We start from the raw sequence: 26,636 nt of genomic DNA, 5'->3' as shown, positions 1-26,636 counted from the left end.
GAAGGCATGATATGAAGTAAGCCAGTTGATCGAATGAAAAAAAATGCCAGTTGATACACATCAATGAAAAAAATAATAATCTTCATCGGAATGGAATCCCAGGCTTTACGCCTGCGCTTTGAAATCAGCATACGAATGCGCATACTCTCCACGCCTCTCCTCGTCTAACCTGAGGATATAATCTCGTCGCTGACTTTCGCTTGAGGAGTCGTGGGTGAAGATACAATCCGCTCAGTGGCCATAATATCGCTTTTTGGTGTTCATAAGCTATGCAGCTGTTTTGCCAAAAGTTCTCCTACATTGTACCCAACAATGAGGGCTGCTCGAGCAAGATGTTTTGCAAAATGCCATCAGCCGTGTGATCATAAAGTCCCCTCTTTTAATGTCCCAATCTCCACGGATGCGCGAGCAATCTCGTCACTCTCGTTTGTGAGGTCGATAACAGAGTCATCAGAGGCGTTAGGGTCATCCTATTCCTCGAGGCACTTCCGGTGCTGCTCTTTGACGTGTTTAATCTGCGCGGTGTGGGCGTTTGTGTCTGTTGTTTCGCGTTCTTCATTTTCGTTTTCTTTAATCTTTTTCGCCGGCTCTGGGTGTTTATCGCCTTTAACTGAAGAGAAGGCGGGTCATATAACGTTGTCCAGTGGTTGTATCTTGTTGAAGTCTGAAGGTCTGTCACGGATAGGTTTGCAGTCGAAATGGCACCTCGTTGACTGTCTCTCCCTGATCGTCTCCCGTAGGCCCGGTGACAGGAGCAGCTGGGGTATAGAAAGAATTGGTGGCAGCCTTCTGTCCGTGTTCCTTAACAATTTCCCTGTATGACTCGTCGTAGCTTAGCTCCCCCAGGTGATTCATAGTGTCGTGCCTCTATGTGCCTTCAACGTGGGACGAGATTGATTCGGATGGATTCATATTGTCGCGCTATTCGATTGACCTTTGTTTTCTCTTCAATGGGTTGGCATACACCCGATATAGGTGCACATGAGGTCGTGGCCTTGATAAGACGCCCAGCTTCATCGACAATGATGGAAGCGGCCATTTGGACGAATTGTATAGGCATATAAAACCGTGGTCTCATAGTAGAAAATGTTGTTGTAAATTATAAAATAGAACCACATTGTCAGAAATATTGCTTGCTGAACTTGTCTTGGTCCATGTGTCTTTGATCGCGAAAGCTCTTGAGCTGGTTGGTTTCAGAATATATTGTAATAGGATCATTTGAGGGCATGTAGACATATCTGCCAGATGCAATCGTTGGCGACATACTGGTCAAAACAGACTTGAACGAGTGAAATGGCGGTGGTAATGTTGATCTCTGACCTTCGCGCGTTTGCCGAAGCATTGGAAGGGTAATGCTCAAGCTGTTCGATAGTACAACGTCCTTAGGTCTATTGCTTCATTAGCCTGCTTAATTCACTGAAAGGGGTACGGGCAGCTGTTCGTTTCGATCAAAGCAATAATTGGACTTTGACCCAACCGAAAAGCTCGAGAGGGTTGACAACTTACTGTCGTATACAAGTATCCACACAGAAAGCTTCGCAATGCTGGTCCTCTTCGATAATATAACGAGCCAAATTTCTTTGCCATATCCAAAAGACCGATTAATCCAGTTGTGTGAGTGAGCCTGGTCCGATTTTCCCTTTGTGATTGTCTCTATAACGGTGTCGAATAGCCCGTGTGAGGATCGCTTCACTTGAGCACTTCCTGAATTTGCTGTGGTATCTCCTTTGGCAGCTTATTTCGAATCTTGGGCAGAGCTAGTGTTTTGGCTTCCTCTTGGTCATCCTTTCGGATGTCGCCAGTTTTGCGTTGGTGTACGAGTCACTGGCAAGTTCCTCAGCCTTTCAGTTCCCTAAGTGCAGCAGCCTATGTACATCACGACGCTGTTGGTGCTTCTCGCGAAATCGAGCGACGAGCATGGCGATCACACGGGGAATGGCGAGCAACGAGAAGAGGCCAACGAAGCATCCTGCGATGGCGGCATAGAACGCCATGTTCTTCGCTGGGTAGGTGGTATCTGTCATGACGAATGACCGGAAAGTTGGTGATTGTAGTGAACTTCTCATATGCAATGAGCAAGAGGGTATTGTATTTCGAGTCAATTCCAAACTCAATCATGGAGCGGGCCATGGATAACCGGGCATCCGACGTCGTCCTGTCGTTTTGCTTGCTGTTGAAGTGTCTTTTGTTCGGTTGATCGCGCTGGTTATGTGATGGACTGACATGTCGCACATCCACGCCGATACGGTTCAAAAGTTTATTGTGATTGTAGTGGAGCTGACACAATTTTGGCTCCTTCAGCAGTAATTCTGTAGCGTGTATCAATGAGAGTTGGGATTGGTTTATAAATCTAATATTATGTAAATGTTAGCGTACTGTATTCAAGATTCGAAAACTTCAGATTTGGCCTGAATGAGACTTGGGTAGTGAACTCACAACACTCTGATAGGCTCATGATCAACCTCCACATAATGCTCAGTACTTCCGTCGATGGCGTGCGTGCTTCTAGAATGTCCTTGAGAGGAGGATTTTGGCATGATCCCTCTTTGTAGATGTGCCAGAAAAAGAAGACGCTGGTGCGGTGCGCGAATATTGGTATCAAGTACCCTTCCGTAATTTCACATCCAAATGTATGGCCTGTTGGCTGAGTGTAATGCCTATAAAATAGATTCATAATTGTAGTTGAAGAGGGCATCATATTGCCCGTCTGTAAAGATCTGGTAAAAGTATTTTCATGGACCTGGGAGGATTATAGCCAGGTATAAGTAGCAAAAAAGAGCATACCCAGTGAACTGATAGTCCTACAGAGCTCAGGGCCGATCAACGGAGTGAGTGCAGTCATATGTAACCTGTGGCAACGGGAACTTGCTGAAGCACGGGAGGTTATTTCACGGGTACTAGCAGCCTTGCCATAAGACTTGACAAATCATTTGCATAACCATGTCACAGTATCTCATACACACTCCAGGAGAAATGAGCCTGTTGAGGTGGGAATTGTGAAAAGTTTGTTGAAAAGTGACATAGCTATACTTGTACTCAATATCTCCACTGGAACGCTGGATGCTTCCAGTCCAAGTTCTCAACCTGTTCCTGAGTCAGACCGTTCAACTCGGCGTCAACATCTTTGCTCCCCCTCTTCTTGTTGTCCCGAATCATCCACAACAGCGTCAGTGTAGCCAAAATCAAGACGGTTCCCGACGTGGCCAAATTCAGTCCATTTCCAATGTGGTAATCCGGTGCGTCAAAGGGAAGAAACGCCCATCCGCTAATCAGACCGCCAACACTGCCCATCATGGCATTGGTGCCAATTGCCGCGCTGCGAGCCGTGTCACCGACAACATTTGCGGCAACTTGCGCATTCGTCAGTGGTCCAAGAGCGAATGCGGAGGAGGCGATGAGGAACGTTGCGCCGTATCGGACCTTTTGATCCGTTGAGCCTAGGAACATTGCATATCCCACCATGACCATGGGCGCAGAGAGGATGATGAAGATCTGCCGCCTGTCGAGGCGCCAGCTCAGGAGCGGGAACAAGACGGTGAAGAAGGCTCCAACCACGTATGGTGGCACAGTCAGCAGCTGCTGTTGGGTTGTCGTCTTTCCCTTGAACAGAGTGGCAACAATAGTCGGGGCAAAGAATGCCAGTCCCTGGACCGTGATGTTGTTCAAGAGGAATATGAAGGATGTGCTGGCTGTCACAGGGTTAAAGATGCCTCTCTTGATCCTGCCCTTGTCCATGCTATCGAGAATAGTGGTGGTACCAATTCTCTCAGACTTGATGCGCGCAATAGCCAGGTCTTTTTCTTCCTGAGACAGCCAGCGCGCCGTTTCTGGGCGATCAGTCAAGGTCAAGAAGCCAACAAGGCCAAGGCCAATGGTGATGATGCCCTCGACAACGAAAATCATCCGCCATTTATGAACACCGCCAACGTGGTCAAGATTGAGGATGGCAGATGCGAGCAGGCCTCCAAAAGCTCCAGCCAGCGGCGACATGACAATGTATAGAGATAGTCTAAAAGCCAGCTCGGAGCGGCGATACCAGCGAGATAGGTAGTAGGCAATTCCAGGCATCATCCCGGCCTCGAAAATACCGAGCAAGAATCGGACAGCGGCCGCCTGGCCCAAGGTATTGACATATGCAGTTGATAAAGAGCACACGCCAAATAAAACCGTAATCAACGGAAGAAACCATCCTGGTCCTATATATTTGCAGGCCAAGTTTGCCGGGATCTCGAAGATGATGTAGGAGACGAAGAAGACGGAGATGATGGCATTGTAGTCGTATCCTTCCAGTTTGAGATCGCTTGCGAGGCCGGCGATTTTTGCGTTACCTATGCATCACTTTATGAGAGCGAGTCCAAAAAAAAAAAATGAATAAAAAATTCGGTATCGACTTACCAATGTTTGCGCGATCAATAAAGCAAAAGAGATACAGCAGCGACACTGTTGGGACGATGTAAAAGTCAATCTTCAGCCGCAGCCTGCGCTCGGTTGCAGGATTGTATGCTACGAGGGCCGCGCCATATCTATAGCATCACAGATATCGTCAGCATGATTCATTTTTCTTTTCTTGTTTCTGCCTTATGTTGTGAGCTGTAGGAGAAAGAGACATCTCTCTAAGCCCACGCGTTTCTGCTGCGCTCACCTGTCTGTGGCGGTTTGGCCTATCTCAGCGACCTGGCGCACATCACGCGTTGACACCTGGGCCTTTTCATCCGTCTTGAATGACATTTTCAGTGCAATATGGCTGCTGGAGTATATTGCCAGGCAAGCAGACGACAGAAAATTTCGAGAGGCAGAGGTGAAAAAAGCTCCAGGCGCAGGATCCAACTAAGTGGAAACCCCTTACATATAGCTGTTTATGCAGATCACCCTCTCCTACAAGGGAGCAAGCCCAAATATGCCAAATACGACTCTACCATCCTTCTCTATACCGCTATCTACAGCTACAGCTCCTCGGAGAGGGGGTACGACGCCGAGAAGACCGGCTTGCACGTGGGCGGCCTTGGTTGAATGCAACCCCGTAGGATCGCTGTAGAATCCAGGCTATATGCCACCACAACCAGTCACAAGCCGTGGAGATTCGGCAGTAGAAAGCGGCTGTTGAGCGTCTCCTCAAAGAGAGAACACTTCTAGAGGGCATGTGTCATCTCTGCACCCCAATCACGTCCTTAAGTCGGCAATCCTTGGGTCAAATTGGGGTCGCTAATGCGGTCCGAGACAAATGGGGGCGGCTATTTTATGCTTCCCCAGAAACTGCTAACCTTAAAACGGTGCTACTGTATCTTAATCTCATTTCGATCGTGTCGCAGCATGCAGCAAGGGCATTTAGTCAGTGATGACTACCGGTATTTTGCTTGTCGTTGTGGCTTAGAATGGGCGCGAGGAAGTCGTTTTCGCACAAGTATAGGCCTCCTATATCACTTCAGAGGTAGAGCGGGTGACTGCTCAGACGGATCAATATGCAAGTCGATTCTTCAGATAGTAGGTGTGCAATGAGCATTTACGCATGCATCTCTCTTATCAGTATCATGGCTCCGCCAGGGTTGCATCCCGCCCAGTAGAAAGCAGCTCCAAGGTTGTGCGGTATGGCCGAAAGATTTAGCGTATTTTGTATTGTTTTCAACAGCTAACAGCTTGTCAAGAGCGCCTTCATCCACAACTGGCGTGCATAGTTATCACTCTCCAAAACACCAAAGGTTTCTATTGACAGTTGCCCATGTTACAAATTTTCACGTAGAAACGTCTCTCAACTCCAGTCATGGCCCTTGGCTCAAGTATCTTCGCTTTCATAGGGTAGCTCATTACTCGGATTGAACCAGACTCCACTGTCATGGTTCAAAACCCTCGCCACAAACCATTCAACAACAGTACTTTGGTATTCACTAGAAGAGAGAGAATCAACAACAAATGATTAGCAATAATCGAGCCACGAAAATGGCCACTGGCGCATCTTTCGCATCCTCTGGAAGCGCTTCCTAGGCTGCAGGCATATGCTTGGAAATGTCCAATTGCTGATTGGCCAGCCATCTCGCCCCGTCCAAACAGCCAATCAGCATCGCCGCAATCTGACCCAAAACGAGTGTCATCAGCCCAGCGGCGTCGAGGCTGAGTGGACCGACAATCAGGTACAAAAGACGTCACTGCCCGGCCAAGCAGACATCGGGACGTCTATATCAACTGCTATCCGCATCCGCATCTACTTGCACAACTCGCATCCAATTCGACACTTGGTCACACGCAATCTCTTCTTCAGCAAACACCACAATCACCACCATCACCAAAATGACTGTCAAGGCCACCACCTGCTGCCGCCAGGGCACCGACGCCGAGTGTGCTTGTGGTGAGTTCCGTCACTGATACTCTGACCCAACAGCAACGGCATTCTAACAATCAACCTCGCAAACAGCCCAGAAAGCCACCTGCTCATGCGGCGAGCAATCTGCTCTTCACTGCACCTGCGCCAAGGCCAACACTGAGAACGTCCTCGAGGGCCCGCGCTGCTCATGCCGTGCTCGTCCTGCCGGCGAGTGCACCTGCGACCGAGCCTCTACGGAGAATGCGCCCGTCTCAGGCTCAACCTGCCAGTGCGGTGCTCGACCAGCTGGTAAGCGCTGCTCGCCACATCTCCATGTACACTACAGAATGCGAGTGCTGACTTTTGGATGAATAGCTGGCTGCACTTGCGAAAAAGCCACCGATGGCAGCTACAATCCCGCCAACGAGATCGACTTCACCAACTTTTCCAAATAAATAAAGAGAGCGAGCTATCGTCTTTCGTCTTTCTCTTCTATAATTGTCTTCTCATCTTATTTCTCTCCCTTTTTGGTCCGAGGTGGCGTTTAGGGCGGCATTGGAATGCGAAATTACGGGTTCATAGGTTGGCTGCAGGCTTGAAGCTGCAGCTGCATACATTTTACAAAGAGGCTGCATGCACGTACATAATTTTGGCAGGCCGGCGATCGTCCAATCAGCGGGCGCGTCGCTATTCTGGGTCTGGATCTGGGTCTGTCCCGTTGTTATTGTTATCCCATCAACACAATTGGGAAATGGCGTTTGGCGGCTCAATATACATGTGTCCTCCCTTGCGAGGCATTTAGACTAGCAATATTCATAACAATAATTGAGATTAAGATCAATAGCATACACATAATAAGCTAAACGCTTAGCGTATTGTCATCATTTCCAGAGAGATTGCGATTCGCTGGTGCTTGTTTTCTATGCTCCTCCCTGCGTATAGTCAGCCCAATGTGAGATGCGCAAATCACTTTCATTCAATGTCAGCGCATCAGGTCACACACGGCGCATTCTTGTCTCTGCTTGTCGTCTTATGTAATCGCGGGCTGCGATTCACCGCTTGCGCGAGGAGCCAAACAATGAGCTCATTGGCCATTGATGTTCTTACTGCCGGACAAACCAAAAGCGGTCAGCCCTTTTTGGGAGGAGCTTTGGTAAAGTTCCAACCTTGTGTGGGGCCGCTTCTCTGAGCCACCCACCAGGGCTGGGCAAAAAATCTCACCTGGGCGCGTCCTGCCATCATCGAGCCACTCCTATATCTATCCCGCAGCACCTCACATCGCGCGCTGTTTCTTTTTGCATCAGGGAAAAAACCGGTTTCGGGTCTTTTGAAAGCACTGCATAGCGCCTGTCTCTGCAATTGAAGCTTTTTCTTGCCCTCTTGCTGATTAAATCGCCCCTATATTCGCTCCCTCTCTTCGCTTATCAAAGCAAAAGCAACAACATCAACACAAACCCTATAAAACAGCGCGTCACAATGCCTCCCAAGGCCGCCAAGGCTGCTGCCCCCAAGGCCGCTTCGGATGCTAAGAAGCCTGCCGCGACCAAGACCAGCTCAAAGGCGACGTCCAAGACTGCCGCTGCTACCAAGGCGACAACAAGCAAAGCCGCCGCCGCCAAGGCCACCAAGAAGGATGACAAGCCAGCCGTCAAGAAGACCACAGATGAGCCCTTGACGAATGGCGCCCCAGCAAGCAAGCGCAAGGCTTCGGAGACTGAGAGCGAGCATGAGGAAGACGTCGTCATGGAAGAGCCCCAGGCCAAGAAGACCAAGGTCGAAGACGCGCCCGTGCGCAAGGCACCCCCCAAGGCACCTGTCAAGGCTAAGAAGACTGCCCATGTCGCAATCGGAAAGAAACTCAACGATGCCCCTACGCAAGTCTTGGACGTCTACGTCTTTGGTGAAGGCACATCCGGTGAACTCGGGCTGGGAAGCAAGCGCGCCAATGGCAAGAAGCCGATCGACGTCAAGCGCCCTCGATTAAACGACAACCTTTCGGCCAAGACAGTCGGAGTTGTGCAAATTGCCTGCGGCGGCATGCACGTCGTTGCGCTTACCCGCGATAACAAGATTCTCACCTGGGGCGTGAATGACCAAGGTGCCCTGGGTCGAGACACAAACTGGGACGGTGGCTTACGGGATGCCGACGAGGCTGAAGATTCCGACTCGGATGATGAGGATGATACTGGCATCAACCCCAAGGAGAGCACTCCTACCGCCCTGTCTGAGGAGGACTTTGCCCCCGGCACCAAATTTGTTCAGGTCGAGGCAAGCGACAGCGCCTCCTTTGCGCTGACGGAAGACGGACGTGTGTACGGATGGGGAACCTTTCGTTCCAGCGATGGTATCCTGGGCTTCACAGAGACTGTTCGGATTCAGTCACGGCCTGCGCTCATCCCTGCCCTAAAGAACATCAAGGCTCTCGCCTCCGGAGCCAATCACATTCTTGCTCTCGACCACAAGGGCAATGTTGTCGCCTGGGGATGTGGCCAGCAGAACCAGCTTGGCCGACGTATCATTGAGCGTAACAAGATGTCATCTCTAATTCCGCAGGGTGTTGGCCTGCCCCGAGGCAAAATCGCCAAGATTGCCTGCGGCTCATATCACAGCTTCGCCATTGACAAGAACGGAGCCGTCTGGGGCTGGGGCTTGAACAACTTTGGCGAGATTGGTGTTGAGAACAGTGCCGGCGAGGATGATGCTGTTATCCTCAAGCCCGTCAAGATCAGCTTCCTTGCGGACCACCCAATCACAGATATTGCGGGTGGCATCCACCACTCTCTGGCCTGCTCTTCCAAGGGAGAGCTGTTTGCTTGGGGTCGTATCGACGGATACCAGGTTGGCTTTGAGTCCGACGTCGTGGAAAAGGTCGACGAGGAGTATGTCATTCGTGACGAGAAGGGCACTGCCAGAATCCTGGTCAAACCTACCAAACATGAAGGCAAGTGGAGCGGTTCTTTACCTTTGTTCGTGCGCGATTTGCATTATACTAACCCTCTTCCATAGGTGTTTCTGACATTGTGGCTGTCTCTGCCGGTACTGACAACAGCTTTGCTATCAGCAAAGATGGTAAAGTGTACTCTTGGGGCTTTTCTAGCAACTACCAGACCGGCCAGGGCACTCTTGACGACATCCACGTCCCTACTTTGATTGACAACACTGCCATCAGGGACAAGAAAATCATCGCTGCTGGAGCTGGCGGACAGTTCTCTGTCCTCATTGGCGTGCCCGAAGGGGCTACCACAAACGGCGAGGTCAACTAAATCGCCAGCCCTTTATCAGCAAAAGTTATATGTGACAGGGAGGATAAGTAAGTGACATCCAATGGGATGTTTTAACATGGAGTTTCAAGCTGCACAAGCCTATTCTCCAAGATTGATGGGGCTCGGTGGCTGCTTTAATACAAAGGGCTCGACTCGAAGAGGTTCTGCCATGCATTGTTCATTGTTTCTTCCATTGCCTCACCGAGGAGGCCATCAAAGATTTGCAAATGGACGAACAGACGGACGGACAGACGGACGGACTTGTCTCTGTAATATAATGACGTGATGGATTTGGTTCTGCAAATGGTGGACTTATATATGGAGCTTTTCGTGTTTGTATAGCCTACTGCTTTGATGACATTGCGCATTGGCGTTGGTACTAGTTGATTTATGGAATTATATCAAGATTATGTGAAAGACTTTTGTGAAATGATGGTAACGTGTGCTTTCTGAGGATGTTTGTTTGGAATACCTACAATAGGATACGGTGTAGGTTAAGTCTCGTTGACTAGGTTAATGGGTGGTCTTTGTATGCTTAAATTATGGCCGTTTATGGTTCTTAAGTTGTTTGTCTAGCTGAAATGGATGCTAAGATTTGGTACTTGTTGGGAAATGTCAATACTACAGAGATACCAACAAGTGCACATTCAATATCAAAGAGGCCATTTCCCGCCGATGAATCCGGAATACTTTGTGGCACTACAGCAAATGCCCAACAAACCTTACTCACCAGTCAAAAGTTAGCAGACATCACTCAGTTCCTCCTCTCCAAAGCCCGAGGCAATTGGGTTCTTCCAAACAAAGAAAAACAGAGGAACCCAACTGGAAGCGAGAGTTCTTCTCCCCATGCACGCCAAGGGTACTAGTAGTAGCATTGGGAAGACCAGAAAAAAAACTACGGAGTAGCGAGATTACATCCAATTAAACAAGCCAAGGGAGTCTTCTTCTTCCTCTTTCTTTGTTTTTTCCGTTTTCATACTTTTTGAGGAGATCTGGATCTTGCCTTGAAAACGGGTGGCTGTTGGGCTATGGGTAGAATAAGCTTTTTTTTTATGGGCGGTAAGGGGGGGAGGGACGTGGAGAGGAGATTAAGATCCAACGGAGGGAGATGGAGGCGAGGCGAGGAGGCCTTGACCGCTCTGGGGGAGGGAGAGAGTGGGCTTCTGACCGCTGTTGGAGATGGAGATGGGAGCTGCAAGTTGGGATATTGTTTTGATAAGAGATTCATTCGGGGGTTCGTCGTGTTACTATAGTATTGGAATATGGGAGCGGTATCACAAGCCGATCTCAAGACACTTCTGCTTCGCTTACAGCTGGATTCTCCGCCATGGAAAAAACCTCAAAGTTGCAAAACAAAAATACCGGGGAAGCCTCACCGCTGCCAGCTCAGAAAATGGAGAAGGAGAGGAGACAGCAGTGGAGTTGGAAAGAGAGAAAAGAGAAGGGGATCGATTCCAGATTCCAGAAAAGAAGCTCCAGCTGGGATTTTTCGATGGAGCCCGCAGGCAGGGCTTACGGCCAGCGCTGGATTACGGCCGAGCCGAGTTGCCGCAGGGGGGTTCCAATACACTACAGTACGAGCACAAGTTGGAAAGTTGGAATTTGATTTGATCAGTTCTGTTTGGATTCGCTGCAGCGAGCAAGGGCGGCCAGGGGAGCCGAGATTTGGACGAGCTTGTCTGTCGGTTCTGCGAGCAATGCGGGTGGAATTATGGATTATTCGCGCCCGGCTGCCACGGAAAGGGACCTGGAAGTGGACGGGACGGGGGCGGCCTGGTACCTGCAGCAATCCAGGGGCAAGCGGCCAGCGCACGAGCTTCTAGAGCTTCCAGGGCATTAGACTCGGGTTAGCCCCCCCTGATGCGCGCTGTGTGCACGGCCAGCAGGGGTTTACGTGAATATGTAGCGGGTTAGAAGGGACTGGAGAGAGAGAAGAGGCAAACTGTGCTGTAGCTGAGCGAGTGAACGTTGGATGGCAAATTCAATGGATTGTTCGGTTAGGCCAATAGCGCCCTGGATTAGCGGTGCTGTTAGCTGAGGCGGCAACCGGGTTTAGCGCTGGCTGCTGCCGAGAGTCCGTTCGGGAAAAGGGCCCTGAGGCGTCGATGGCCTGAAACCTGGGAAAAAAAATTGGAGAGGTGAGGATGAGAGAAGCTCCAAGCAGTGCAAGAGCTTCGTTCGGAGACGGCACGGCCAGGCTCGGGCAGTATAAGACTGTACAGTATGATTGCCCCAGAAGTGTACTGGGAAACGGGCACAGCAAAACGGCCGTCAGAATTGGAGTCCATATTATTAGGATGCATTTTACTACTGTAGGTAAGAATAGAATACGCTGAAAGAAAAAAAACACCGCAATACGCAGCTTCTTGACTCGGCCGTGCCCAATCTCCCTGTTACAGAAGGTCAACGAGGGAAATTAATTAATTACTGGCGACTCGCCGTGGCTGTAGCAATGAGCAAAAAAAAAAAGAAGACGGTAACAAAACGTAAACCTGAAATGTTATACTTTCGTAATTGAAGAGGCTGTGCCTGCAAAACTATTGGTTGTTAGCCAATACGTGTTGCTGATCTGTAACATTCATTTCCATTCAATGGACCATGTTGCCCTCGAACAAAGTTTACAGGCTCTATTGATTTCTATTTTTTGACACACACGCACACACGGGGATCCAGTTTATTTTTCGCATCCTGCGCTCTCCTTGCAGATCGTGTCGGGGATTTTGGGCCGCGTGTTACATACTGTTGAACTTGATTTGCGTGAAATTGGGTTGATAGTAACACGAGTGCGGTGGCAATATAGCGGTACACGCAGCGTTTTTTTATCAAACTCGTACCTTGCATATTGTGGCGCGGTGATCTGTCGGAGAAATTGCCAATGAATGAAATCACAGCTGTCCGAGACTGGCAATAATTTCCCATGCATTTTTTCTATTTTAGCATTTTGTTTTAACCACTAGTGGCCAATAATTAATTTCACTTGCAATGCGAAAATGCAAAGAAGAAGAAGGGAAAAAGCGTTTCCGATGCATCGCGATCTTCCCAATTTCGCTCCCCTTTCCCGTTGAAACGCTCGGCACGGTTTCACGACAAAAAAAGAAAGGTAAAAAATGGAGTGCCGAGCGCGAGCGTGTGACGTGACATGTCACTGCTTGTACTGTGCTTGTAATACCTGTTTATCTATCGGAGGTTGTGATTTTTTTCTCTCGTCCTCGGAGTCTTACATGCACCTCTGCTGTATGGCCAGCTTCAGCTAGTGGTGAGGTCTGTGTGCACGCACTAGCTGAGCAAATGCGGCAGTTGGCAGATGTGCCGCTAACTAGACCTGAAAAAAAAAAAAGAGAAAAAAGAAAAAGAGCAAACACCACATGCAGTTCCATGATTGAGGCTGCATGCTTACTGTAATTCCCGCTCATCCATACTGGACCAACATCAAAATCCTTCCCATGTCAAGGCCCGGCCGTCCACGCGAGCAGCGCCAAGAGATACAGTAAAGAGCAGGGAGAAGTGGAAATGGAAAATGGGGGAGGGGGAAAGAGGCTCCTCTCTTCGCGGCCACAAAAGAAAGGAAGCCAAGCTTTCCCGAGCCATGATCCCAGATCGGCAGACGCACGGCGGTTTGAGAAGATCCACCGTTCTATGGAGCGCCGTACCCACTGCTAATCTTCTCGTCTCCTTTCAGCCTGCCTTGGCCCCAACCCTGGGCCTGGCAAATTTACCTTGAAAGGGGAAACCGGCTGCGTGTGCGTTTGTTTCAACAGAGGAGAAGAAAAAGCGGCCAAGATGGGGACTGCTAGCAACAAGGAAATAGTATAGCCTGGAGAGCAGGAAAAACGGTCAGCCGGGGTGAAGCAGGGGAAAAAATGGAGTGGTGGGAGCTGCAAGTACACGCAAAGTAGGTCGAGATGTTGTGATGTGAACCTTGAAAGTGTGAATTTCAACGGCTCATGTATGTACATGCTAGCATATTGATCCCAGCAATCCTTACAGCAAGTACTGCTACTGCCGACGCTATCGTCTTATACGACAGGTTACATACATGTCCGGTACAACGCTGCTGCGAGGCGACGGGCGACCAGAAACGCTGATGCTCGCGGAAAACAGGCATCCAGCATTGGCCAAATCTCCTCGTCCCCAGTCACGCCATCACCAGGGTCCAATCGCTATCAATGCACCAGCCACGAGCCATATCATATCGGATGGGACAGTGTATGAATGTACTCAAGTATCTCAAGTCTTTTCTCAAGTCTTTTTTTGCGCGCGCGCCCACTTTTCTGCCCAGTTTCGAAAAAAAAATTCCCGCCATTTTATTTCTCTCGCAAAAAGCCATGATGACGCGTATGCTTTCTTTTTCCGTCTTCCTCTTTGCCCACACTTTCCAGATCCAGAAGGGGGGAAAAAGAGGATCCGGGTTTGCTCTTCGCTTCGTCCACCCACCAACTCGCCAAAATAATTGGATATTGGAATGTCGCAGCGGTGGAGCGAGCATGGAAGACTGCGTGGGACAGAGGTGGGCTCTGGTTTGCTGATCGGTCGGTGGCTTGAGAGGGCGGTGGCTTGCCCCAGCCCAGCCCCCAGGCTTTGGTAGGAGAGGAGGAAGAGAGTCTGCTTGCTGTGCTTGCAGCTTATGCTATCAGTGCTTCGCTTCTACTTCTGTCGCCTTCTGTTTATTCCTCTAGGCGTGTGGCTTGCGGTGGAGCCGGCCAGACGCCCCCCCAATTAGTGCTGCGCTGCACAAGGCCAGTACAAGTATGTGGCACTACATGTATATCCGCTGATAATACCCATTTGTTCACTTGCTCGGACGAGTTAGAGCTCGTCGAGATAACGCAGAGCTGCTGAGGCTAGTGACGGTACTGGCATGCTAGCCGCCGGCCAAAATCAAGGCAGAGGATGTGACAGAGATACGCACGGCGTCCAGAGATAAGGCTACCATGTTGGTGTGGTGTGGTAATCTATAATCTGGACTTGCTGCGGGCCGGTACTTATCGCACAGCACAAGCGTCTCACAGGCGAGCAACACGATCATCACACCGGTAGGTACATGCGCTGGCCCTCTTTTTTCCCTCTCTTTGCTTCTTTGCTCTCCCTCTCCATGATTCAGTTCAACTCTAATCTCGCTCGTGCCTGTCATCATCTCGAATCTCCGTTTATGCATGAGGCGGAAATCTTGCACGGGAAACTCGCAGCCGGCACTCCGTCTATACATTCGTATACAGCCGTCTTACTCAGTGAATCCCAAGCTTAAACAGAAAGGAACGTGGCACGGCTAAAGTCAATGGCAGCCGCCCTATCTCGTACGATGTACTTGGTAGCATTGGATTGGCCCTCATCCACCCGGTGGCACAAACAGGCAGCCCGAAACTGAAAGATCACAAAGCATAAAATGGAAGTGGTCGGGGCTTCCGGCCACCGCTCTCTCTACCACAAAGAATGTGAGGGAGAAGCGAAAGGGCTTGCGTAACTTTTGTCACAAAGGTACCTCTCCGTACACGGCGCGGCGAACGTGTACTTGTGCGCTCCAAGCTCCGGCCTCCGATGGATATGAGGTTGGTCGTAGTACAAGATAGCAGTACTGGTTACATCCTGTGTGGTACAGGACGAGGCCCAGGCCCAGGTAGTTGTACGAAAGCTACTCGCCCGCTGCACTGTAATCTGCCCTGTTCTATATATATACTGTACATATCCGTACATGTATTGATATATCGAAATAACATGGGGGCTATGTGCATACGTTGGCACAAACGCTGTTAGCGGCATAAGGCAATGAGAAATGACCCATCTCATTCCAACATCCACAGCCCCAGTAATCAGTACATGGGCGAGCCAGCGGCAGCAGGTATGATGGCTGGGCACACCATACTCAGAGCAGCTTCAGCGTGGCAGCTGGGTGCTCGCTACTGGGCTACAATAGATACCGCCGGACTCAACAGAGACCATCGTCACCCTTCAGGCAAGGCAAAGTGGCGATACATATGACGCGATAACCAGCCTCCAGCACAAGACGCTCATGACTAACGTGGGATCTGCTGGGATCACGTCCCGACCCACCCGCCTCCTGGCCCCCTGGAGCCTCCCAGACAAGGGGTGTGATAGACAGGGGCGTGGGCGTTTGCAGGCCTGGTGTCTGTGTGGGTGGGCTCCTTTTTTTTCTCTGGAGCCAGGCCATGGAACCGGAGGAGGCCCACGGTCCATCATCCCATCAGACCAAGATATAAAGCAAGCCAGGCTTTCGCCTCGAGCTGTCTTCTCTTTTTCCTTCCTTCTTTATCAACCCAACTTGCAATCTTGAACTCTTCAAGCTTCAACTACATTCGTTAATACCACTCCAACAACCTTCACCTTCAAACCCCAAAACACCAAAACACCCCCCAAACCACCATCAAAATGCGTGCTGCTGCCTTCGTCGCCATCTTCGCTGCCACCGCCATGGCCCAGACCGGCGGTCACGCTTCTCCCACCAACGGCACCAGCGTCACCGGCACTGGCAAGCCCACCTCTGCTCCCACCAACGGCGCCAACTCCCTGAGCCAGAACGTCCTCCTCGGCGTCGGCGCTGCTGCCGTCCTCGCTGCCGCCCTCTAAGCGACTTATCAACCAGACATTTTTTTCCATACTAAATGGTTTCCGACGCCTTGAGGACCTAATAGGGCGAGCTTTGTGAACTTTTACGGGACCGGGAGGAAAGAGAATCCAAATATGAGGGAAACGATGGAGAAGATGCGAAAAAGACACTGAAGTCGCCGGCAATATCGCTTTTTTCTTCACTGGGATAAAGCGATGACAATCTACCCTTTTTGTTTATATCTTCCCTCTCCGGAGCCGGCGAGACCGCGGGGCCGCAACATTTCGGGTCCTCCGCCAACTTTAATTATACCAACGGCTGGCTCGGGGGAAAAGCAAATACTAAGGCGCGGCAGAAAAAAAGATTTCATCTGTTTTTTAGACCGTTTTTTTTTCTCTTCAACTTCTAATCTTTTTTTTGCTTTATTTCTCGATTTTTGCATTAAAGTGCAGCTTACAATACCCCCATCTATAGATGTGTGTGTTCGCCTGCCGCGGGAAAGATGGCGTTTTTTTTCTCTACATTTTTTTTGGACTTGGAAATAATTTTGTGTGTTTTTTATTTGTGATGCGCCGGGCAGATGTGATACGAAACAAATTTCTTCATTTTCTGACTTCGGACTTTTTTATTTGGGAGTGGTGCGAGAGGTGGTCTTCGCAATTCTTTTTTTCTCTTTGGATAGCCGGATACAGATAATAGTAATTAATGCAAAAGGCAATTCCCTAGAAACAAATGGTTCCTCTTTTTTCTTTTTTTCTCTTGTGTGCGCCCAAGAAACAATAGTTTGAAGATGACAGTTGGAATCGTGACAGGCGCCGTATTCCTCTTAGTGTGATGTGTGATGGGCTTCGAAAAGACGTGCTTGTTCAATACCACTGGAATGGACGGGGGCAGCTATTGAAGCTACCTGCTGCTACTATACTAGGTAAGGGGGGGGTGTGCAAAGGTGAGATGATAACAATCCCTGCCATTATTGAAAAAAAAAAAAAAAAGTTGTCTAGAACATGAAAAGCTGTTTTAATGAAACAATTTTAAAGCTGGATTCAACGTTACCGCCTTGATACGAGGTATCCATTTTCGGTCATCATAGCTTTTTGCGTGAAAGTATTAGGTAGGTATTATGCATTTAGTCTTTTCTTATTTTCCTTTGCCCGCCTTCCATCTTTTCCGTCTACCGCTTATATCTCGCCGCCATGATCCTTGTACACTCGATGAACCTGTCAAAATCGCGCACCAGGCGCGGAAAGTCCTGGATAAGCTCCAGCGTCCGGGCCTTGAGCTCTGCGGCCTCGGGGCCCGTCGCAGGCTCAGGCTCAGGCTCAGCCGGATCCGCGGCATCGTCAGAAGCAGCAGCACCAGTGGCTGCAACAATAGGCGAGTCTTTGGCATTGCCGCGGGAGCCGACGACGTCAGTGACGCTGTCGTCGCTTGCAGCACCGCTTTTGCTCTTGTGGCTTTTGAACCAGTGGGCGTTCATGGCCGAGATGCGAAGCTGGAATTCGTCCCAGTCGACTTTGCGTAGCGTCTCCTGATGGCAGGGAAGTGCCGGAACGGTCACATCAGCCTCTTTTTTTTTTTTTTTTTTTTTTTTTTTTTTACATTTGAACTTTTAAATCCGCTGACAGAAAGGAAATAACGTTACGAGAATACGGAGTACGCGTGTGTGAAGAGACAGAAAGTATCGCTTGATACATGTAGGTACCCGGTAAGACAGGTTGCAGAAACTGAGTCATCATAAACGACCCCAGTAAAACATGCAATCAACGCAGAAAAAGCTCGTAATCGACAAAACAGCTATGCTGTTCATCACATGTCAAACTTTTTTTCTTCTGTTGTTCATGCACTGATCTTCCCCCTCGTCGCCAGGGTGAAGCGGTGGAATGACCATCACATCAGTCATGGCCGTCTTCGGTTCCCCGTCCAGCCCGGATGCGGCAAAACCGTCAAAACTCTCTCTTCGGAGCAGCGCCCAACAAGAAATGCCAAATGCGTCAGGCGCACGTGTTTGCTTTGTTTTCGGCTGGGCTTACTCGGTGGAGCAGGGCGCCGCACAGCTGAATGGAGGAAAAAAGAGAAAAATACAATAATATGGAGAACGGGCGTTTTTATGGTTATGATGAAAGGGACGAGTAAAAATGAGACGGGGAGAGGCGGATGAAAATGGGTCTCATTGCGGTAGTGCCAAACGAAAGAAAGAGGGACGAAAGACAAAAAAAAAAAAAAGTCGCAAATGAGGTCATAACATACCTTGGCCAAGGCACCGTAGCGCATCATGAAGAGCATGCTGTCGTCTGCGTAGCCGGGGACGTTGAGCATGGCGCTGGTGATCTCCGAAGCTCGCTGCGAAGCTCCCGAGTTGCTGCCGGGAGAGCTCATCTTCGCAGGGGTTTTCTTTCTTTGTGCTGTTCTTCCCCCTCGTGGTGTCTTTGCTCAGCTGAATTGGGACAAAAGATATTTATAGCTCATCCGCTTTGGATTGGTTGTGGCGGGGCGTGTAAGTTGTTGAGCGTGCGAGCATCGGCGTTGAGGAATGGAAGAGTGAGGTGTGGTGTGATGTAATCTTGGTAGGGCAGAGGGACGGATACCGCTCGCTTGACGCTCTCAGCCGCATGAGCCTCGCTGAGGCGCCCTGGCAGGTCGGTGACTGGAGGAGGCAAAGAGCAAGTTGAGGTGAGCAGCCCTAATTGATGACTTGGCTGGGTTCGAGCTGCATTAGAAGACGATGGCCAAGGTGCCCGGCAGTAGCTCGTATGCACTTCTCAGCTGGCACAGCCTTGTGACGCCACGTGGGGCGGAGCTCTTTGATGGATGTCTGCAGTAAGTTGCTGCTCGGACATGTCTCAAAATAGCCAGCGGCTTCTAATCATTACATCCATGTGTCCAAGCTGCCCTTTGGTAGAGCTGAGCAGAGAATAGAGGAAACCTGCTACACGGGAACACAGCAAGCAAAAATACATGTACATGTGCCCTAGCTGAGCCTGATTGCTGCCTGCCTAAGAGTCAGCATCAGACAAGGCTGCCTTGTGCTGACAGCTAATGCGAAGCTGCAGATGGTCTCTTGTCTGCGGCTTTCTATTGGATAGAGAGCGATACGCCAATAAGGATAGAGTGTGCCTCTTCGCAGTCTCACGTTATTGCAGCTACCAAGTCTCCTTGGCTGGCTCGAGCGTGGGAGAACAGACCCAAAGAGGTGACATCTCCGTGAAGCTGTAGCGCACTTTCTATGAGGATGCAAATCAATTTGGAATCTGTGCCATCTCATATGGAGAGCATAATTGTCGTCTTGTCGGGATTCATTTGTCGCGTTTTCTCACTATACATCTATTTTCTATATTCTATATTCGGTATTGCTCAAACATGTTTGATGCTCGTCTCATGAGAAGTACTGAAACTCGTGCTGTCTACTCAACTGAAGTCCCCCTCCATAGTAATTTTACGTACATTCACAGCATTTTAATCGCCTTCTATTACTCGATAAGGTACTTTGTAAAAATAGAAGCTTGTGGGAGAACTAAAATTGCTGTGAAACTGAAAGATGATCAATCATGTAAGATCTAAGTGGATTCCATTTATTCAGTAGTAGTAAATGAGACCTCAGGGAGGATAGAAAATGCTGTGAAGCCCCTCCGAACTGCATAGAATGAAGGTGCCATGCATCACTCATTAGTTAGGTCTATTCCTAACGATGCAATATGGAATACGTTTGAGGCCCCTTGTGCCCTGAAAATGATACAACGCATGTTGAGCCAGTAGCCAAGGCTTGAAGCCCAGTTTCGCCGTCATGTCCCTTGGACGGCGGATTCAAGCCTTGTAGCATCATAAAATTGCGATATTCTCAAAGGCAATCCACGCTGTTCGCGTTCTTCAAATGGCAAATAAGATCCAGTGAATTCATTATTCGTATACGCTAGCAATGATAATAATAGGTATCTCATGTTATCTTCTTCGTCTTTATATCATGCCTCATTAACAAAGTCATACAAAGCCATCCAAAACCAGCTTTATTGACAATTTCGCTGTACATACGTTCCGCTAAGTGTTGAGAGGCTTCCTCCCAATGATAAATCGGTAGCTAGTAATGAGCCGGAGGTCTCGATTCCGAAACTCGCTTTTGACGCCTTCCATGAGGACATCGGCTTGGTCTCTAGAATAGTTCAACGCGCGAGTGAACAGAGCCAGCGTGTGTGAGGCTACAGCCATTTGCATGTGAGTATGCTCGAGTCTGCCCAGCTCTTTTAGAGTAGGATCTTTGGCCCATGGTCCAATCGGTATCTGGCCATAGAGGTTGATGGTTAGTATCCAAGTGCACAAGTCTTTCACCCAAAAGAAAGTGAGTGTTCGCGTACCCTGTATACCCTCTCTTCAACATCTTCGAACCCAGCATCTATCATCCACTGTTTCTGATATTGAGCAACATTTATTGGCTTGCCGTACAGATTGCTGGCAGACTCTAGCTTAGTGACCCATTCCATCGTCCACGGAGCGCGGTCACAGCTATCGTCGTCACTGAATATCCACGCATCGTACTCTTGCATCTCTACCCATCCACCCGGCTTGAGGTTCTCCATGACTTGGCTGTAGAACCGCGGCCAGTCGCCAGATGTGCCACAGAGAGATCGTCCATGTATATAATCGAACTTCTCGTCCTCTCGGAACGTCCACTGATCTTCGTAGTCGTCTACATGGAAATGACAGTTGCTCGGCACCCATTCGGGCTGGATTGGAGACAGGTCGATACCGTAGACTGATGAATTTGGAATTTCGTCTGCCATGTCAATGGCCCAAATGCCTGTGCCGGTGCCCAAGTCGAGAATGCGCAGCCCGTCTTCACCCTCGGGCGACGCCAAGGGTGCTGTGAAGAGACGGCCGCCTAGTAACAGGCGCCATATGTGATGCTGAAGATCTAATCGTCCCTGCTCCTCCCGGTCATTTGGTAGCACATACTGGCCTTTTCTGTACGCGTGATAGCGACGGCCGTTTTCGTATTGGTAGTTGGAGTTGGAAGAGGCGATGGAGCCAGCATAGATGGAGTCTTGGTCAGAGCCGTAGGTTGAGTCAATATCTTCCGGCTCGTCCTTGTATGCCTCGGTCTGCGCCCGGATAATTGTAAGTGGTTGTATCATGTGCTTTCTTCATGGCGTGTTCCTTATTCTTTCTGTCTTTTCCTTCTGGCGTCTCGTATTTCACCATTGGTTTCATAGTGATGAGAGCTTATGCGGCAGCATTCACGCATTGAGAAAGATGCACTCAATTGAGGGATAGCTATGGGCGATTTGCGACTCACATCAACTTGGACAGGAACTGGATTCTCAGCATCGCCAGCCACGGGGCCTGCTAGCGGAGTTGCTACACCAGCAGATCTAGATGGAGATGGGAGTGGAGAACCGGACGGAGACACTCCATTGCCTTTGAGAGACGCCATACTAGGGGTCTGTCGTGGAAATATGGTATTCGTAAAAAATTGGCTCTTGTTCCCCAGCGGTGGCTCTCTGGCGGCAACGAGTTGAGATCCGCAACTTGTTCGAGAATTAGGAGTGCTGGAGGGAAACAGGCGGGCAGACAGCTTCCAGTGCCTTTTCCCTTCCACTGTTGCTCCTTAGTTGGAGCTGAGCGTCCCGCAATTCGGCGCATCCTAGCGGCCGAGGGACGGCAGTTCATCCGGCACGAATCACGGAGCAGAGATGGGCAAACGAGCGGGGAGGTGGCTCAACACGTCGACGATGGGCGGTTCGGGCTCGGGAGGACTAAGACACAAGGGAACTAGCAGGAACATAGGCCTGGCGATGAGGGATCAGAAGGCTATTATTACTCCGAATGGAGCACAGGGATTGGCACTATGAGCGTGTGAGAGTGGTGATCTGGCATTGATGAGGCATGGTATAGCTGAGGGTAAGCCTGGGTTAGTGGTGTGGGATCAGATGCCCTCGCAGAGCTGCCGTTACGACCTTGCATAAGATGTAAGCTAGTCTTTTACAAAAGGCTTGGTGTAAACCCTCCCTCATATTTGATTGAATCGAGTTGTATTCGCAGCTCTACGAGGACACGCCGAAGCGGCTGCTGCCAGATGCATGTATGGTGTGGTGCCCGGGCGTTTACATCCAACTTTCCAACTTCTCACCCTCGGTCGCGTTCCGCTCTCACGCCATGGCAAGCACTCGCTCCTCGCAGGATTGCTCACATCTCAAAAAACTGCAGCCAACCAGCTCAAATCAGAGCTGTGGCTCGCCGCGGAGGTGGGCTTCCGAGGCTATGATAGGCTGGCGAAGCTCTTCGATTCATCTCCAAGTATCCACACAACTTCTTCAGCCCCCTGACCCTGCAGAATGCAGAATCATGCTGCACGTGGTTTTAGCCGTCTAAGCCGTGGCATACGGGGACTGGCCCTTGTAAGAAGCCGACGTCGAAGACCAGCTGCATTAAATATTGCAAATACTAGCTACATGTACGTTGCTTGTGAACACAGCCATCTTGGTCCCTACGTAGTCCACCTCTTTGCGATAAAGTACATGTAAGATGTAAGCATATTCCTATTCGGGCGATTGCCTGTCTCGGTCCCCTCTCATGCTGTTCGCTGGGCATGTTGTTCGTAGCAAAAAAGTCAGGCAAAACTACATGTAGGTATTATTGTTCGTGCTATAGACTCTTCTTTGACCGCAGATGTTACTAAAATGAATTTATTTTATAATTTTAGTATCTGATATTATAGTGATGACTTGTCGCTTCAAAGAGGCGATAGGAGATGGAGAGAGATTCATTACAACCCCGCAATAACGTACTTACATGACTGCAACGTGTCTCTCTGCTGCCAATCCCTTGCGCGACATACATATCAGAATAGCGTAATTTTCTCATGCAGTCTCTTGATTCTCACGAACATCTCCTAATTCTGCTGTCCTGTACATAGCGCTGATGAGGAAACTTCCAGGTTAAGCGCAGTCAATCTTGTAGCGAATGGTTATTTGAATAATTTTTTCTCGTCGAATCAAAGGGCAATTGTATCCGCCTATGTACGTGTCATAAAAGCCAAAACGAGTTCCAAAAGGAATCTAATAGCATTAACAAAGGTCAAAGAATAGTCTCAGCCGAAAATGCCGAAAGCTACGTATGCATTCACAACCCGTAGTTGAGTGGATAACTCCAGTGCCGAGATTCGGGATGCTCAAGACCGCCTAGGTTCATACCTATTTGCCACGAATAGACAATAAACTAAATGAGCTTCATGGGATATACGAACCGTATTATCTGGTAGATTACACGATTTTGAGCCTGAGATCATTCGCTCACCTACATGTGTACTCGTGTTAGGTGCATTCAATACTCTCGGCCAATAGCAGCAGTCACCTTATCGCTTTATTTTCGCTGAGTAAGCCGCACGATAAGCGATACGCGCAACCAGATTTTGACTTGGGCAGTATCGCAAATCAACTTCAATCTACCACTTGAATTTCTCTTACTAGCGCTGCATACGCACCGTTTCCTGTTGCATCGCTTTGGTGTGTGCTTTACTGCTCCAAACGTGCGTTGTGCTGAAGCCCATCATGGTGCGAAACAAGCCGCAGCGGCGGAACGATGACCGCGGACGGAATGGCTACGGTGACGATAGAAACCACCACAGCTTCCGACGCTCACCACCGCGCTTCACTCCATCCCGCGATAGATCCTATCGCGACTCTGATAACTGGCGATTTGGTGACGGTCGGAGGCCAGACTCGAACTCGCGACCGTACAATGATGACCGCCGTGGAGGGGGCGGCGACTCATACCGGCCGCACGTCCCTCAGGGCGACTTCACTTTCCGCATGGACAAGCCAGCTGGCATCTCCGACTACGTGCCCAACGGCCAGCCGCCACACAGGCGCCCGCCGCGAAGAGATGGCCGAGGAGGTGGACGTGGAGGCGGCCCTCGCAGGGGCGGCAGGCCTCGCTGGCAGCCACCCCACCCCTCTGAACGAGCCTTGATATCGGGCGTCGCCACAGGCCTCCCCGAAGAGAGTGTGCATACTGGCGAAGGCGCAAAGTTTCGCGATCTGGACGAGCTGTCGGATGATGACGAGCTTGAAATGGATATATCGTCTCGATCATCCGTGTCTGATACCGAGGAGCCCTCCAAGAAGCGGGTGCGCACTGCCGTAGCCGACGAGTCTGCCAATGCGGCCCCCAAGTGGTCCAATCCAGACCCGTATACAGCGCTGCCGTGCCCAGACGAGGCTACACGCAAGAAGCGGGATGTTGTGAAACTCATTCGCAAGGCTAGAGTGGAGGACAATGCAAACAAGCCCCTCGTATCCACAGAAGCTGAAGATTTCCTTTCATTTGACCTTAGTGACGAAGAGGGTGAGGATGAAAGTGATATCAAAGTTATTCAAGCCTCAGAGTTACAGCCGCCGCCGCCACCGCCTAGTGAATTACCACCCCCACCACCAGCTTCTGGAAACTATAGCAACAACAACATTGAACCTTTGGGCAGAGGCATCCACTCTCTTCCAAACAAACCAGCTGCACCGCAAGACAGATCAGATCCTCTTGGTTCTCGCAAGCGCACCCACGACGACGAGATTATCCAACCACCAAATTACAAGCAGTTCAAGAAACCCAACATGAGACCTTCAAAAGGAACTCTGGTGCCAAACTGGACACCGAAACCAAATGAAGAGCCTTGCCCATGGGCAAATATCGACCACTCTGCAACGACCAATATGGCTTTTCGGTAAGCTTCATCCATTTGGTCTTTGGCCGACCTTTTACGACATGCCATATGACATGCCATATGCTAACCACTCCTAACCAGACTGCACAAAGAAATCATGGACTTCTATGAGTTCGTCAAGCCATGCGACTTTGAGCAGACGATTCGCAACAGTCTGGTTGAGAACCTGAAAAAGGCCATGAAGAGAGACGACAGAAATTTTGCCAACGCCGAGCTTTTCCCATTTGGTTCATTCATGTCTGGGCTGTATCTTCCAACGGCTGACATGGATTTGGTCGTTTGCTCTCCCAGCTTCATGCGCGGCGGCCCGCCTACCTTCATGAGCGCCAAGAGCTGGCTGTATAAGTTTCGAAAGCTTTTGGTTGCTCAACGAATTGCAGAGCAAGACTCGATCGAGGTTATTGCCCACGCTCGAATCCCGCTGGTGAAATTCATTGACAGGGCGACTGGGCTGAGAGTGGATGTGTCGTTTGAAAACCTCGGCGGGGTCAAGGCCATTGACACTTTTTTGCGTTGGAAGAAGGAATTTCCGGCAATGCCTATCCTTGTCACTGTGATTAAGCATTTTCTTCTGATGAGAGGCTTGAATGAACCTGTCAACGGAGGCTTGGGAGGATTCTCAGTCATTTGCTTGGTCGTCAGCATGCTTCAGCTCATGCCGCAAGTCCAGAGCCGCAGCCTTATCCCGGAGCATCATCTTGGAGAGATGCTCCTTGAATTTTTTGAGCTTTACGGACGGAACTTTGACTATGAAGTGAATGCCATTTCGCTTACTAGCCCTATTGGATATATCCGCAAGGTAAGTGATTCCCATCGACATAGTTAGCAAACTCCTTTTTTATTATTTTATTTGCTGACGCTTTAATCCAGAGCCAAGTATCAAGCTTTACATACAAGAAGACGGATCGTCTCTCAATCATTGATCCAAACAACCCTGCTAATGATATCTCTGGCTCTTCATCAAATACAGAAGGCGTTCTGTCTCGCTTCTTTGATGCTTACCTCACTCTACGAGAGCGTATGCAACAAGTTGCTAGCGATCCTAATTGTGGTGGCATTCTTGATGTGCTGTTCAAGGGCGATTACTCCTCCTTTAGGATGCAGCGGACATTTCTCCAGCATATCCACGAGAAGCGTGCCTAATTAAGCTTTAACCGAAAGGATGCATGCCATTCTATGACTATTACTGGTATATTGGCGTTTACGGATCACTATGACGACGAATAGTTGCTTCTGGACGGAATGGAGGCTTATAAAATCGATGTTTTCGTGGCGCGTGGAAAGAAGGATTCAGATTTTTCTTCATCCTTACTGTCTTTTTTTGTACAATTATCTGTAACGTCTTTGCTTACTTATGATGAGCGGATTCATAGGGATTGGCTTTTAACTTTTACTGGTCTAGGAAATCGTTGGTGGCTGCCAACTAATGGATTGATCAGGGCTTGCGACAATTTGAACCTACCAGTTACCTACGCTTTCTATCGACTCGATCGACCGCTATTACTACTGACAGGGCCGTGCAGTGATATGAAGAGATGATGGACGGTGTTGATTGCTGACTATAGTGCACAGAGAGAGACACTCAGCTTCAGCGACGAAGATGCCAGGATGGAACGCGTTGCTCCTGGCAACTTTTGTCGGTGGTGGCTGAGATTGGAGTTCACGGTGACTCTGGTCGCCATTTTTCTCACTGCAGGCTCTGCTTTACGCGGGACTGTGGAGAGGGAAAGTCCCAGGTTGGAAGATTATGCTTCTCTGGCTGGAGTGACTTGGAAGCTACGAGGAAAGAGTTCTAGTGGCTGAGTGAAC

At 49.6% G+C, this 26,636-nt stretch overlaps 9 protein-coding genes across 10 annotated transcripts; 4 read left to right on the top strand and 5 right to left on the bottom strand.

Moving 5' to 3' along the window:
- Positions 1–675: 675 nt before the first annotated feature.
- On the bottom strand, positions 676–855 carry TrAtP1_008233 (uncharacterized protein; the record flags this gene model as incomplete). The annotated part of the gene is made up of 1 exon (XM_014086615.2): positions 676–855. The coding sequence occupies one exon, from the start codon at positions 853–855 to the stop codon at positions 676–678; it is 180 nt and encodes a 59-aa protein (XP_013942090.2).
- A 2,134-nt stretch (positions 856–2,989) lies between these two features.
- Positions 2,990–4,728, bottom strand: TrAtP1_008232 (uncharacterized protein; the record flags this gene model as incomplete). Its single annotated transcript, XM_014086614.1, has 3 exons — positions 2,990–4,328; positions 4,396–4,523; positions 4,643–4,728. 3 exons carry the CDS (start codon positions 4,726–4,728, stop codon positions 3,037–3,039), a joined length of 1,506 nt encoding a protein of 501 aa, XP_013942089.1. The 3' UTR covers positions 2,990–3,036.
- A 1,554-nt stretch (positions 4,729–6,282) lies between these two features.
- Positions 6,283–6,750, top strand: TrAtP1_008231 (uncharacterized protein; the record flags this gene model as incomplete). Its single annotated transcript, XM_014086613.2, has 3 exons — positions 6,283–6,340; positions 6,407–6,604; positions 6,671–6,750. The coding sequence occupies 3 exons, from the start codon at positions 6,283–6,285 to the stop codon at positions 6,748–6,750; spliced, it is 336 nt and encodes a 111-aa protein (XP_013942088.1).
- A 769-nt stretch (positions 6,751–7,519) lies between these two features.
- Positions 7,520–10,009, top strand: TrAtP1_008230 (uncharacterized protein). Its single transcript, XM_014086612.2, has 2 exons — positions 7,520–9,236; positions 9,302–10,009. Exons 1-2 carry the CDS (start codon positions 7,772–7,774, stop codon positions 9,556–9,558), a joined length of 1,722 nt encoding a protein of 573 aa, XP_013942087.1. The 5' UTR covers positions 7,520–7,771; the 3' UTR covers positions 9,559–10,009.
- Positions 10,010–13,724: 3,715 nt separating this feature from the next.
- Positions 13,725–14,084, top strand: TrAtP1_008229 (uncharacterized protein; the record flags this gene model as incomplete). The annotated part of the gene is made up of 1 exon (XM_066113833.1): positions 13,725–14,084. One exon carries the CDS (start codon positions 13,725–13,727, stop codon positions 14,082–14,084), a length of 360 nt encoding a protein of 119 aa, XP_065969922.1.
- A 1,768-nt stretch (positions 14,085–15,852) lies between these two features.
- TrAtP1_008228 (uncharacterized protein) lies at positions 15,853–16,170 on the bottom strand (the record flags this gene model as incomplete). The annotated part of the gene is made up of 1 exon (XM_066113832.1): positions 15,853–16,170. One exon carries the CDS (start codon positions 16,168–16,170, stop codon positions 15,853–15,855), a length of 318 nt encoding a protein of 105 aa, XP_065969921.1.
- Positions 16,171–17,291: 1,121 nt separating this feature from the next.
- Positions 17,292–18,496, bottom strand: TrAtP1_008227 (uncharacterized protein; the record flags this gene model as incomplete). The annotated part of the gene is made up of 2 exons (XM_014086610.2): positions 17,292–17,648; positions 18,368–18,496. The coding sequence occupies 2 exons, from the start codon at positions 18,494–18,496 to the stop codon at positions 17,292–17,294; spliced, it is 486 nt and encodes a 161-aa protein (XP_013942085.2).
- A 1,494-nt stretch (positions 18,497–19,990) lies between these two features.
- Positions 19,991–22,070, bottom strand: TrAtP1_008226 (uncharacterized protein). 2 transcript variants are annotated; one of them, XM_014086609.2, is made up of 3 exons: positions 21,405–22,070; positions 20,467–21,210; positions 19,991–20,392 (listed from the first exon to the last, which is right to left on the bottom strand). In XM_014086609.2, exons 1-3 carry the CDS (start codon positions 21,540–21,542, stop codon positions 20,153–20,155), a joined length of 1,122 nt encoding a protein of 373 aa, XP_013942084.1. In that variant the 5' UTR covers positions 21,543–22,070; the 3' UTR covers positions 19,991–20,152. The 2 variants fall into 2 exon arrangements, with proteins under 2 accessions (XP_013942084.1, XP_065969920.1); XM_066113831.1 differs by having other exon boundaries at positions 20,467–22,070.
- A 1,317-nt stretch (positions 22,071–23,387) lies between these two features.
- Positions 23,388–26,301, top strand: TrAtP1_008225 (uncharacterized protein). The gene is made up of 3 exons (XM_014086608.2): positions 23,388–24,827; positions 24,909–25,626; positions 25,698–26,301. Exons 1-3 carry the CDS (start codon positions 23,659–23,661, stop codon positions 25,968–25,970), a joined length of 2,160 nt encoding a protein of 719 aa, XP_013942083.2. The 5' UTR covers positions 23,388–23,658; the 3' UTR covers positions 25,971–26,301.
- The last annotated feature ends 335 nt before the right edge of the window (positions 26,302–26,636 follow it).

This window comes from Trichoderma atroviride, chromosome 4 (assembly GCF_020647795.1).
Source record: "Trichoderma atroviride chromosome 4, complete sequence".
Classification (NCBI taxonomy): Eukaryota; Fungi; Ascomycota; class Sordariomycetes; order Hypocreales; family Hypocreaceae; genus Trichoderma; species Trichoderma atroviride.
The sequence above is the reverse complement of the archived record's forward strand: the minus strand, read 5'-3'. Positions and strand labels throughout refer to the sequence as shown.